This window comes from Chaetodon trifascialis, chromosome 4 (assembly GCF_039877785.1).
Source record: "Chaetodon trifascialis isolate fChaTrf1 chromosome 4, fChaTrf1.hap1, whole genome shotgun sequence".
In the NCBI taxonomy this organism is placed as follows: domain Eukaryota; kingdom Metazoa; phylum Chordata; class Actinopteri; order Chaetodontiformes; family Chaetodontidae; genus Chaetodon; species Chaetodon trifascialis.
This window is the reverse complement of record NC_092059.1, coordinates 14,871,632-14,886,132: the sequence shown is the minus strand read 5'-3', so window position 1 is coordinate 14,886,132 and position 14,501 is coordinate 14,871,632. Positions and strand designations below refer to the sequence as shown.

At 44.3% G+C, this 14,501-nt stretch overlaps 1 protein-coding gene across 1 annotated transcript in view; it reads right to left on the bottom strand.

The window, feature by feature from the left end:
• Positions 1-14,501, bottom strand: part of rnf13 (ring finger protein 13) — a 39,428-nt gene that overhangs the window by 4,257 nt on the left and 20,670 nt on the right. The window contains exons 5-8 of the mRNA XM_070960696.1: positions 6,883-6,970; positions 5,933-6,023; positions 5,096-5,201; positions 4,555-4,648 (exon numbers count right to left, since the gene is read on the bottom strand). Coding sequence (XP_070816797.1) covers positions 4,555-4,648; positions 5,096-5,201; positions 5,933-6,023; positions 6,883-6,970 — 379 coding nt within the window. The remainder of the gene's footprint in view (positions 1-4,554; positions 4,649-5,095; positions 5,202-5,932; positions 6,024-6,882; positions 6,971-14,501) is intronic.

Sequence of the window (14,501 nt, the reverse complement as noted above, 5' to 3'; positions counted from 1 at the left end):
AAGCCCAGGCCTATCAATAAGAGTTTAAGTGTTGTAAATAAGTGGCCGGGGGCTCCAAGCAACTGCCTGGCTTGCCTGTCCGCAAGCCCCGCCTCTGGTTGTTTGGTCTATTAAATCATCCTCAAATGTCTAATTTTGTCCACAACCCAAACGTATTCAGCTTACTGTCACTGAGGAGAGAAGAGACTAGAAAATACTCACATCTAAAAAGCTGCAAGAAAAGAACTTTTTTAATTACTCAGCCCAATTAATCGATTATTAAAATACTCTGTGATTAAATTAGCGAATAGCCTTCGCTTTTTTTGAGTCAAAGCCAATCAAAAATGTCTCGCGTACACCGGCGATTTGTAAACTATTCAGATGCAGGGAATCCCTTACATTTCTGTTTTAGGGCCAGTAGCACATCTTAAAAAGGACTTGCGAGCCAGTGCAGCTCTTCTCCCCTCTATTTTTCATTAATCAGCCAGCCTGCCAGCATTCCTGGGTCTCAGAGGAACCACGCTGTCCTACTGAACTTCAGATGAGCAGTGAATGTGCGTAGCAGAGCAAGAGTGGGCGTATGAAAGAGAGGGTGACGGAAAAAAATGAGTAAAAAGGGGGAAAAAATGCTTTTGCGCAGTTCGGTGCTGCTTGAGCCGACCAGACAAGAGCAACTGGCAGCGAGGCCAGTGAACTAAGACAGAGAGAGCTCCTCTGTACTGACATCAACATGCCTCACACACCGACGGCTCAGACACTGCAGCTGCTCTGTTCAGTGTGTGTGCATGTGTGTGTGCACGCGCTCAGCTCCGCGCCTATGGTTTGGAAGCGGAAAGCCGAGGGGAGGGCTAGAGTGACTCGTCACAAGCAAGGAGGGATCAGACTGGAGGTCAGGGGTCAGAGGGAGAGCCCAGCCTCTCCGAGTCCAAACGCAGGGTCGGAAATAATCCCCCCCTCGTTTCCTCACCCAGTTTGTAGTTTGCTGTGTGTGTTTGTGTTCAGTTTCTGGCCCCTGCGTCTGCTAGACGCCGGTTTCTGGCAAAACTCGCCACCCGGAGGGCCAAAACTCACTGTCAAACGCAGGCGTACAGTCTAAGTGGGGATGACGCAAGGCTCCGCAATAAAAGCGGAGCGTAAGTCAAATTAATGGCAGAGCGGGGCTGCACGCTGACAGCCATGGCAGCTGCTGTTACATAATGCTGTACATTGACACAGATCTTGTGTTGCATGCTGCTGTTCAGACTGGTATTGTGCGTCAATTACACGGGCACCGTGGTTTTCATTAAGGCATTGTGCTCTGTCCATACAGACTCCCTTTGTGTTAGTGACTATTCATTTCAGCCGATGTACTCCCATTTCCAAACATGCACGTCTGACACCATCCAACGCCTGCCATCGCCACCTCTGGCCCAAATCTAGACCAGAACTGTTGCGATAAAATATCAAAAGCAAACATTAAAAGGTCTAAATTAAATACATGCTCAACAACAACAGCAGCAAGAAATCTGTGAAAAAAAGCTCATTAAGAGCGTATCTAACAAAGCGTTAGCAGAGTTGATAGATAGATGTCTGATTCTGCCGGTCTCAGCTCCTCTGCCAGAGAATGTGGGCAGATACACTCATCAGCAGAAAGGCATCCTGCCAGCACAGCAGCAGCAGAGGCTGCGGCTCATCAGCTGGTTAACATCTTACCCAAATGACTTCACTTACCCAGAAAAGACATCACACCATGTTGCATTTAGAAACTTTCCTGAACTCCGAGTCACACTAATACAATCCCATCAATCACAAAGAAGAAGCACAGATACTATGAACCTGTGGTGTCAGAAACAGTGTAGACACAGGTAAGAAAGAGTGAAATAAACTACTGAGATGTAAATATGTTGACTTTATGTTTCCAGAGAGAAGTTCTTAGAGGCAGCCTCTAGTGGCCACTGTAGAAACTGCAGCGTCACACATTTGCATAATGGCTTCAACATGCTACATGCTGCATCCACATGCTGATTGAATTCTGGAAATCTTTGTGGCAGACGATCTGCACTCTTGACTGCGTTTCCAAAAAGTCTTGAAAGACACAAATAAACAGAGCGGTTGGTGGGACAGCTTCACAAATGCCACGCTACATGCTCTGTGATCCTTTCTGTGGAAAGTTACAGACTGCAGCTTTAAAAGCAACACCAACATCACAGTGTTCCCGTTCACTATGGCTGCATCTGCTCAAAGCCCCCAGAGTCCAAGCTCAGCATTATCTGTTGCAGCGGAGGCCAAAGGCACCATTAGGCATCCTTCCCGCTCTGTCCTACACACACACACCAGCGTTCCGAACCCCAAGTTTGGGCACGCTGCCCAAAAACCTCAGAATGGGAATTGGAACAGCAGCGAGTCTCGAGCGTCACAGGAACTCATCCCACAGAAATGCTCCAGCTGAAAATTCCTCGTGTGTCACGACATGGAGCTCATGGGAAAAACAACACTATCAGCATGCTGTAAACAATGGCCTCTGGGGGTCTGATGAGCTACTGTAACAGCAGCTCTGTGATTCCAGCTCAGCATAGTTTCTTTATATGCAGATGAACAGTGAGCTTCTGGTATTTGTTTTAGCTTCAACAAAGCCACGACAGTCCAGAGTTCACAGAAGAGGGAAGATTTTGCCAAATTGTGTTGAAAAAGTTCTCCACTGATAACACGTTCACTCCTGTAAGGCTGCCGGATTCAGAGATATCGTCTTTTTAACTCCACACAAACCTTCAAAAACCTGCTGTCTACATTTGCCGCATTACAACTCGACTGCTGGCAGTTTGGTCGAGACTTGGCCATATTATGCTAGCGGCAGCTAACGTAGCCTTGAGCCTCTAGCCTCAAGCAGAGATGAGAAGTGGGCTGACAGAGCTCACTTTTTACCGTTCCTCAAGACTTCTGTGCACTTACCTTTTAAATGACTACAGATAATCTTCTTGCATAAACACATGATATCAAAGACAAGTACTCACCTTCTCTTGTGCATGGCTAATACCTGCTAGCAAGTGAATTCATGTTATTTTGTAAAAACTTGATTGCGGACTCGTACATCGGACATAATTTCTAAGTCACTAACATTGACAAAAAAAAATAACAAAATGTTCAAAGAAGCTTGTCCTGTTTTTAGAGGTTGTAAACACTGGCTAAGAATAAATCCCATCAGACAACAGAAGCACTGTCCCACTGCCCTCAGGCCCTCCTGTTACAGCCCTCCCATGCTCGAACCAGGGCACTCGGTTTCTTGCCAACCTAGCATTGCTCCAGAGCGCAGGGCTTAAAAGGTGATTAGGTACAGATTTGGTATCCCCTTCCTGTGTCGCCAAACGCTCTGACTCAGCTGACAGGAGCGCACACGCCGCTCAGGAGGCTGTTTCCTGGACATCTGAACTCCATGCAGTGGCCAAGGTCGACTGTTGTAGTGCTTGGTGGAAACCCTGAGTCAGAGTGGGCACTGCACGCAGAGGCAGCCACCAGAGCGCACAAACCACAGAGCCTGACGTGACTAAAACAGCTATGTGAGCAACACATGCTTCTTCTAGCTGGTGTGCCGCATGTGCATCTGTTACTGCCAGGCGGGGAGGAGCAGCTCGACTCATAACCCCCTCAATTAGCAGCTTTGCAAGGGGGCTACTTATTATGCACCACTCATAATCTACAAAGCTCCCTGGTGTTCCCCTGCACAGCTGATTGTAGTCAGGGGCTTTCCAGTCTGTAAAACACAGCTGCCGGAGGAAACAGAGCCGGCATGAAAAACGTCTGAAAACACAGACAAAACTTTCTTGACCATAGTGCAAATAAGATTTGCATCACAAAGCAATGCTATAGCCTGTGTGACCATTGTACCGAGAAAGGGGTGGGGGGTGGGGGCAAAGGTAGAATTCTAAAACTGCAAACTACAGACAAGCAGCACATACTGTACGTCTGCTCAACACGTATGAGATAAAAATCCAAAATACGCTTAACTTTCAACCCCCATCAGGCCTCTGGCATGACCGAGACCACATTCCAGAGCATCAGTCATGTGTCCAGTCGCAACAGAGAGGAGCTCTAATCTGCCACGGAGGGCTTTGTGGAAAAATCAAGTCCATATTAATCCGATTAGCTCCAAGGTGCAGAGCTCCAGGGAGGAATGATGTGTCGTAATGCATCGATGACATCTCTCTTCTGGGCCAAATCATGTGAGGAAAGAGCAGCGCGCTAGACGAGTGAATAGCGTCTCTGCAGACTCCGAGGTCAAAGGTCAGAGTCAGGATAAAGCTGAGAGGTGATTTTTGGACCTGTTGTCTCAGGGAAGCTTAACAGTCCTGGTGAAGCGGAGGGTTTAAGTTCAAGTCCAAAAATGAGGTGAACATTTTCCTATTTTTGTTTTTCTATGCACAGTGTACACAGAGTGTGGCACCTGCTGTGCTCTCTGGATACCCTCTGAATTACAAAACAAACAGGCCCAACGTTTGCAAGCAAATGCATGACGTTTATTCCCCGCAGATGCCGTAAATGACTGTAAGATGTAAATGTTGCAGCCACGGGTAATTTTGACGTTTGAGTGTGCCTCCATACCTTTCTTGTACTTGTGGATGGGGAGTTTCTTTAGCTGATCCTTGCGCAAGCGGCTCCTCCGGGCCCGGTGTCGATCCTGGACAAACTTGGTGATCTGGGAATCGTGAAAAACAAGAAACATGTCAAATCCTTTAAAATCAGTAAACAAAACACACACACACCTTTCTTGTCCAGGTACTGAGTCCAAAAAAAGTGTGATTTCTGTCACCCAAGCAACACTGTTGCATTATTGCTTTGAACCCAAATTGGATAGCAGACTTCAGCCTTCCGCTGTAATGCTACTTCCACTGGCACGCTGAAGTCTGGTACCTGACAAAGAGCCAATTTGGACCCAAAATGTTCTTCATCTAAATAAGCAGAAATCTCAAAGTGAGTAGTTATTGTGTTGTGAGTTCTCAGGTGGCAAAAATATCAAAGCATTTTCTAGATTTAAGTATCATAAAATCATTATTTTGTACCCTTGTTTTTTTTTTATATACATAATAATACATAATACCCTTGTACTTTGAGTTAAAACCAAGGTGTCTTAAATTCAACCTACCATGAAAACAACAATGAGGATGAGGCAGATTCCCACGATAATGAGGAAGGGGATCAGGTAGTACTCCAGCGGCAGGCTGAAGTCTGGCATGAGGACCACGTGTCCACTGGAAAAACAAGCACAGCCACTGTCAGGTGCAGGCGGGTATGACAAACACCCAGAGAGGCTGCGCTACAGCAGCAGCTCATTTTAGTGTTGTTCCCGTTAGAAAAAAACATGACAGCATTTCACACTGTTAATTAACATGAGGTACGGCGCTCTACTTCTTTTCACAGAGCTCCCTCTGCAGCAGACATCTCTGCAGCAGCCAAACGTCGAACAACCAATTTGGCCCACAGTGACAAAACTCTGCCAATACCATGTTTGGTGTTCATTCCTCTGCAAAAGGCTTGGGAATAACCCCCATGTATTTGGATGGTATCTGACAGGCACCACGCACACACAGACACACACACACACACACACACACACCAGCTGACTTAAAAGTGGAGACGTAGTATTGTAATGACGTGATATTCTCCGGGCTCCTCTGACAGGCTGAGACTTTTCATTACCACCTCGGCAGCAGTGACAACACATCACAGGATAAATCCTCTGCCTTGATATATTACAGTGCACGCTGCAGGCATTATTATTCTACAATGGTATTAGATTCAACTCATACGGTAAAGCGGGGAGGCAAAGAATGGACAGACAGGTTTGAGTAAAAAAAAAAGAAAAAAAAAAAGAAGCCATCTCTTCACACTGAAAGGAGCATGAAAAGCTCAGTGTGAGGAGTAAAAAGCTGCTTCCATTTCTACTGATGGGTAGACGAGTGAGGTTTAGGTTTAGACTCACCCCTTGTCATACGCGTAGTCTTCTTTCAGAGAGTTGGCAGTCTCCTCGCTCACGAACACAGAGGGAATATCAATCTGCTTCATAACATCCACTGAAAATAGAAGCAAAAAAACCCAGTCTGGATTAACGTATCATGGAGGATCAATGCTGGACAATGATCGACCTTGAAAAGCTAAAGGAAGATTGTACGTTGCACTCTGAGAAACAGTTCTTCAAATGTCTCATCATATGAAAGCCTTCACTCAAGGTCCAACATTTTCTTCATCAAGTGATAGAGTTTGTTGAACTTTTGTTTTTTTTTCCTCAAAACTGTGTGAAAATGTGAATCTTTGTAGGTTTTCTTGGTTATCTTTGAGTTTTGGACTGTTCATCAGTCAAAACAAGCGACTTGAAAAGGTCAGCTTGGGACATTTTTGACCAGAACTGATGGAGAATATAATCCTGATTAATTTATAATATTCATTAGCTGCAGCCCTTGAGGGTCATTAGATGCTGTTGGACCATCTGACAACCACTTTGGTTGAAGCTTACTGACACCTTCAGTGACCTGAAGTGACATTACCAAGTGTGCAAAACATCAGCCTGTGAAATGTTCTCTCACAAACCAGGGCAACATGGATAATTTATGACTGTGCTGCACCCAAACAGTAGGTGAGACGTTAGTGAAAGAAAACCCCAGACACTGTCATATCACAAAAGTGGGCTAGAGCAGGGATAGCATGGGTTCATAGGCAGGGAGTGCTACGGCGCCGCAGGGCATCACATCCTGCATCGAGTACATCGAGTGACTTTAAATGAACTTCTGACTGTAAGACTGTGCAGCTTTTCCTCAGGGTCAGGGATAAAAACAAATGCACATCAGCTATCAACACAGACACATAACCAAGCAGCTGTGCAAGATGCTACATGCTGATGTGCTGATGTGTAAGGAAGAAGTGGTGGTCACTTACGATCATTGGATCCCATGCTAATTAAGTCATCGGAGTCCACATTGTGAACAATGGCTGCTTTGTACCCGGCTTTCTGGGCATTGAGGACCTGCGAGGAGACAAAACATTTAAGCAACGATTATCAGAAGAATCCCCTTCGGTGCAAACACCTGGAGATTATAAACTATGCTAACATCAGCTGCTACAAGGAGACTAAAAACAGCCCTAAGTGAAAATGGTGTGTGTAATGTGACCAAATCTGATTTCCACGATGGGACACAGTTGCATCAAACCACATTAAACATAACAGAGAAACAGAAACCAGCTGTGGTTAGAAAGGAGAGCCTTCAGCTCACTGCGCCGAAGCGTTTGCAAGGTACAGTCTATCCACCGACATTAGCCTCACAAATGCACCGCTGCCACTTAAAGGATGCTCTCCACTGCTGATGTGAACTAAACGAGGATGGAGCCTTGCAAGCTGGATTCCCAGAAGGACAATAAATACTGCAGTTTTCAGTCTGCAAGCATCTTAATTACAACAGCAGTGTGAGAGCACAGCATGGACAACACATAAAGGAACTCAAGAGAAGGTTCAAGAGACAAGATGTTTGCCCAGACAGCTCGCTCCTCCATGATGAACACTGACCGATCATCCAGGCTGAGTGAGCTGCGGGGCAGAGCGGGCTTAAAGTCAGCAAAGATGTTCTTTTATAGGAAGGTGTGAGAAATGCTGAAAGTCTGCCCTCTGGTTTTACTCAATTAGAATCCACCTCACATTCTGACCTGAATGACTTTATCTGCTGCACCTGCTCCTGTTTAGATGTGTTGCAGTTTCTTATCTTATGCGACAAAGGTCGCGGGCTCTGATCCCCACAAAGGCCAAGCATCCCGGAACAAAACACTTGAGGGCAGACCTGTTCATTCATGACGCATTGTGATTATCTGATAAGAATAATTTAAAGACACAAACTATAATCCAAATACAAATGTCACCACTAAAAAAAAAAGAAGAAGAAGAAAACAGGAAGTTGCTGTCACTCCGAGAGAGACTGGACGGTCAAAACAACAACAGAAGGAGAAGTCACACTATTTTCTGTGCTTACAGGTATTTTTTTTTCCATTTTTGCAGCGGTATTAAAAGAACTATCGAGTATCGTTCAGAAGTTTAAAATTCTGGTATCGTGACAACAGCCAGGTTCCAGTCGTGTGCTTTTCTATGCCTGCTTGTGTGTGTGTGTGTGTGTGTGTGTGTGTGTGTGTGTGTGTGTGTGTGTGTGTGTGTGTGTGTGTGTGTTAAATGTGTTTAAGCTGTTGTGTAAACATGCCATCATGTCACGGTCATTAATCATACCTCTTCAAAAAAAGGTCAAGGCCTCACTGCTGCATAGAAACAGCTTTCACCCAAGTGTAACTTGTTTATGGTGTGTGTGTGTGTGTGTGTGTGTGTGTGTGTGTGTGTGTGTGTGTGTGTGTGTGTGTGTGTGTGTGGAGCTGTTATCCTCTAAAAGGCAATTTATTTTTCTTTTCATATCTGTCAACACTTACGATACAAACTGGAATTCACCAAAGCAGCAGTCTGGGCTGTGTCGCAGTGTGCATCAAGGCTCAATTATGACCGTCTTCAGGTGTGGTGCAAAGTGTCAGTGGCAGTTTTCTCTAAGCAAGAACCCAGAAACATACCTTGAATCTTACAGAACACTATAGCTGGTGAATCAATTTTCCAAGAGAGTTGTGTCATAAATGGGATCGTGATTACATAAATAGAAGGAGATCGCAAACTGCACCACAAATAAACAAAGTGATCAAACTCTGGGGATCTTATTCATTGTATGTGTGGCTGTTTTATTAATGACTATAGTACTTGACTTTAGGTATTGTGAAACAAGAAGCATGAATCCGCCATCAGATACACTAGAAAAACCCTGAAAACCCTGTAAAATTTGTCATTTTGTAAATGCGGGCTCTGCAGTCAGCTGCAGTTACTGTCGACCTTTTTCACTTAAAGCACAGATGAAACAGCTTTTCGAGAGTTTCTCGCTTCCATATCGTGATGTATTTCCCAGTGAAACAGGACAGGCAAGCAGGCCATAACACAACAAATAACAGACATAACAAATATGGAGAATTACAGTGATTCAGCAGTGGATGCTAGCCTCCATAAAGGACTACTCGCTACCTTCATAACGCCCGTTAATGGAGCAGAAACAGACTGAAACTACTTGCTTTTGTTTTGTAGGAAGGAAACATGATTAGAGTTGATAAAAGAAGACAAAGAATTTTTTTCTCTATTTTCCTTGGCATATATTTTTTAATAGGTGCACAATATGACAGAGGATGTGATCTAAAATGGCTAAAGGGGCATTTTTCATTTCATCTCAACTTCCACTGCAGGATGTGCTTTCATTAAAACGTTATGCTGAAGACACTGAAAAGGGATTTTAACAGGGATCTTTCCAGAGGGCCACGTGTGCTGCGTGGTGGATGCAGGGGAAACTGATGTAATGAGAATCTCTCTCTCCTTGGCTCTGACACAGTATTGAGGCTACCGTATCCTGTATTGCCATTGTTGTGGCTGATCGCTCACAGCAGATGTGGTGGAGGAAATCGGATGTGACAAAATAATCGTTGAATGAATCATTATGTGTTTGTACGCAGACAGAGAGACTTTGGATAGTCGATGTTTCCTCTCAAATTGAGGGAAAAAACAATTTGCATCAGATCACGTGAACGTCTCCCAAACTCCTGCATCAAGCTAACGGGAGCACCGGCAGCGATCCTCCAGAACCAGCACTAATACTTCTATCAGGTATAAAGTCGTCTAATTCCCAACAAAAATACATTCGATTGTGCTGAATGAGTGGATCCAGTCTGTTATAGCATCCAACAAAGTTCTGCTACAAAACAAATCAGCCCTAAAACTTTCACCCAGTAATGATGTTGTTTCTCCAATCAGTGAGAACAACACCAAACCTTGACGGGCAGCGTTTCAGATGTCCTTAACAGGCTAAGATGTGAGACGTTAAGACATGTCTTGTGCAGCAGAACATTTTTTCCCTATTATCAACAGTAAGCATAACAGCTGGTATCACTTCCTGAGAATCAAAGCTTCTTTTTTTAGCCAGCATTTTGTCACCATTTCTGTAAAATGTAGGAAAGTATTGCTGAAACAGAAAAAACAACCAGGAAGCACTGAACACCACAGATTGAAAATATTTAACAGAGGTGCTAGAACTAAAAGTTGATCTTCCTCCTTTAAACCACTGCGACCAGAAGCCACTGAGGAAATGCTGATGTTAATTATCAGTCGGAGCATGTGCCACCCTCCTGTGGTAAATTAACACCCGACCCAAAGCCAGACAGCGAGAGTGAGACCGTGATGGGTGGCAGTGCAGGGACAAAAATAAATAAAAAATCAGTTGAGCCTGAGTCACACTGAAAGATCTGAAAGTCTTCTGCTCAGTTAAATAACAGACGGGGGTCGCTCACACTGACCTGAGTGCAGCGTGTTAGCCGAGCAGCTCGGACAGGCCTCTTTAAAGCAGCACTGTACTCTGTTAGGATGCAAGGAAATCCATTTAGACCTGTGAGGGGTGAACAGCGTGTGTGTGTGTGTGTGTGTGTGTGTGTGTGTGTGTGTGTGTGGATGCTAAAGCAGAACAGCCCTGTCTTTTGTCTGTTCCTTGTCATTGTAATTTTATGCACAGGCATACGTGAAGCAGCGTGTATGGCAGCCGCAGCATTGTGGTCCCATGTGTTTGCTTGTGAGGGTGTATTGTGTGGAGGTATCAATGGCTACTGTGTGCGTCTCGAGGCAGGCCTGGATAAGCAACAAGCACACAAAATACCACGTCTGGAAGTGTGTGTGTGTGTGTGTGTGTGTGTGTGTGTGTGTGTGTGTGTGTGTGTGTGTGTGTGTGTGTGTGTGTTTGGAGCAATGGAAAGTGAGCTAGGTGGAGGAGCATGTCTTGCTTGAGAGGACTGAGAGTGTAAGACATCACTGATGGGCTTTTGACTATTTTTGACATTTTCTGAACTAAATCACTGATCAAAGAAAAGGGTATTGATGATCCTGATAACAGAGGAGAGCAACATGGCCTTAATATGACTTTAACGTTAGCTGCGTATTTGATTCCCTGCTTTCTTCTTCTTGCTTTTCGCCCGTTTTATCCCTTCTTGATGGTGTCTGATTAAACTTGAACTCTTTCTCTATTCCAAATTAACGATGAGCTGCTCTGTTTAATTCCCAGAAGTAAACATACATGACAATCAAAGTGTGTTAATTGACCTGACACTTCTCATCTCATGGTCAGTACGGTTATTATCAGCCTCTGATGCCTTAATTGTATGATGAAGCTTCTCCTCTCTTACTCTCTTTCAGTTAATGTTATCGAATCTCTGCTACACAAAGTTGTTACTTTATTAGAAACCAGCCAAATTTCCATTATATTAAGATTTAAACTGGTTTTAACTAAACTTTGGTGAGGGTGTGAGACATGAAAAATCATCCAGGAAGCCCAGTTAGACTAATGTGTTCATGCTTTTAAATGTGTATCAGACACCAAAATATTACATAATGTTTTGTAAGACTCACAGACAACATTTTACAACCAGGGCAACTGGTGATAACTGTGATTTCTCTTTCATCACAACGATGGTGAGATAACAGTAGACGTGTGGCGCTAACGCCTCGCCGTCACAATAAAGAACGCTGTTTTTTCACGCAGGGCCCAAGTCTACAACTTCTGGCAATGATTCGTTGGATACATCGATCGCTGCTTACATATCGTTCCACGTAGGATAAATCAAACACTGCAGTGTAAGACTTGTGTAGCGTAGTTTGCATCGTATTACACCTTGTTGGAAATCAAGTCATGCAAATAGGAAACTACTGTAACAGCTGCCACAAGCCAAATGTTGACCAGTTTCAGCTAATACAGGTCATTAAAGAAGCAGCAACCAATCATCATTTGGAGGTCATGCTTCACTTATTATTACTAATTTACTTTATCATCTACTTAGCTGGTAAAATAATCAAAAGCAGGTGCCCCCTGTAGAGAGCAGAAAAGTCTGCTCCGCTGCCAGGTGTTAACTCTGAGCACGCTGGCTGTTCTGCAGCTTGGTTCAGAGTCTTGTCGGGGAGATTTTAGAGTGAGAGAAAAGGCCCATTTTGGCTTTAGGCTGTCAAGATGCCAGTGTGTGGCGTGGCCTGTCTGCCTGGGATCTGCAGAGGAATTCAACCTCTGCTGCTGGCTCACCCTCGTGTTTGCATGGGCAAAGATAAGGACATTCAATGCATTCCTGAAAGCCTGACGAGAGGGAGAAAAACAAGAGCCGGAGAGGCAGAAAAAAAAAGAGAGAAAGGGAAAATGAGATGTGAAAATCAATAGAAAGCAAGTTTGTGGCTATTAACACACACACACACACAGTTTACACAGAGAAGGCAGCACCATGATCCTGTACCATCTGCAGACCATCGTCCACGTGATACACATAAAAACCCTGCTGCTCTCCTTCAGCATCGAGTCACTCTGCACACACCCAAGATCATTCTGATGCTAAAACTAAAATTTAGATTTGCACACTCTTCAATTCACCAAAGCAACAACGGAGCAACGTTATCCTTCTCTCTACTGTTTCTGTTCATGGTCAAACTTTCACATTCATACACGTGGCAGCCGCCTGCACTGCTGCAGTGCAGCCACACTGGAAAAACTGATAAAGTGCCTTTCTCAAGGGCATCCTGAAATCTTTTGTTGTCATGTGACGGCATGACTTTCTCTTTTTCTGCCTTCCAAAGTCCACATTATTTTTCTTTTTTTGGACCATCAGGCCTTGGATTTGAAACACAGTGGAAGCATAATAAGCATCTGACGCTTGCTTTCTCATCCTGGCACCCTGTGGTGCGCTGACCAAATTTTGACTTGGCCTGCAGCACAGACACTGTAGGTTTATTCATGAGGTTGACCAATTATGGATTTTTAAAAGGCAGATTGGACTCTACTTAATTGGCTGTTGTTTTTGGAGCCCTGTGAGTGAACTTAACAAGACCCAGAAGCTTTTTGTCAGGGGGCTAAAAGCACAGTGTGACATAGAAACACTAAAAAGAGGAAATGTATATAGAAATGTCTTAGATTTATTTATTTATATAATGTTATTTGTGTATTTGTATTTGTGTATAAGTGGTGACTGTCAGGCAAAGGTCTGCAGGTGGTAACCACTGGCAACATTTCATTTCATAAAAATTTAATTATTTCTTCTCCCGATAGCAGAGGCACAAAAAATGCTGCAGTAAACCCTGATCTGGAAAATCATTTCTCTCACTCTGTATTAAGCGCGCTGAAACCTTTAAGAGTTTACCTGACCTTCAGTAAGAAGGTCGCAGCTGCTTTTAGGCCAGGCGCACTGGACTGTGCATTTGCATCGAGCAGCTTCCTGTGAATGTGTGAAGGGAGAAGTTGCTCAGGAAAAACAAAAAAAACTTGTTCCCAGTCGACTGCAAAATGGGAAACGAAGAGTATTGCAACACAATTTTCCACTACAGTTCACTGCACTATTGATATTTTTGTGTGTGCACGTATTTGTGCGCATAATGCCTGACTGCCATTGGTCACAGCTGACTGGAGGTGTGTGAGCGGAGCCACCTGGAGCTGCCTGACTCAACTGTTCGGATCCCAGATAGAGCAGGACACAGGAGTGAAATCATTTCTTTGGCGTCATCTGCCTAAAGATATGAGAAAAATGGCTGCTCATGATGTTAAATATGCTCACTCACACAGATTATGTCTGCTCTTCCACTCCTTTACTAGAGTCTGTAAGACTGGTGGTGTGGACAGAGACTGCTGATAGCCACACTAATTATTGCTGCATCACCACCGTGTGTGTGTGTGTGTGTGTGTGTGTGTGTGTGTGTGTGTCAATAATTACTGCATCTTCTCTCCTGTGTGTATCTGCAGCTAACACTGCACAGTCTCTTCATGCAGTGCTGAGGCTGAAACACACAGACTGTCCTCCTCTGCTTCTCCTCCTCCTCTTCCACCACTGACTGACCTTCTTGTCCTATTTCTCCTCCACACACCTGTCCGGTGAAAGTTCAGTCAGTATAAACGGCCAGCGTGGAGCTTGTTGCAGTCACAGGTCTGCAGCGCCTTTCTGACACAACGCCAATCAAACTACGTGTTTGAGGTCAAATATAGTAAGAATGCTTATGGCCCTCGTTTAAGAAGCTGTAGCTAAGGACCACTAAACCTGAAAATCATCTACTGAACCGCTTTATTGTTGCTGCAGGATGTGAAAACAGGCCTTTCACTTACTTCTTTAAATTAGTCAGAACATTTCTATGACTGTCCAGCTGTTCTTGGAACATTATTATTGATCTGCTGCTCTTTTTGACCGTGGCTGCTTCTTAACTGATAGCACATTATGTTGCTGCCGGTGTTCCAGACCCATTTTCCTCCACACTAATCATTTGCCTTTTCTCGTCTTCCTTCCTCTCTACCTGCACCTTTCCTCCACATCCATCCCTTTACTCCACATTTTTCCTCCTCTCTCTCCTCATCTCCAGACCTGAACTAAATCAAGTCAATTCTATTCATGCTGCCCAGAACACACCTTCAGAGTCTTCAGGGTGCGGGAAAAAAAAA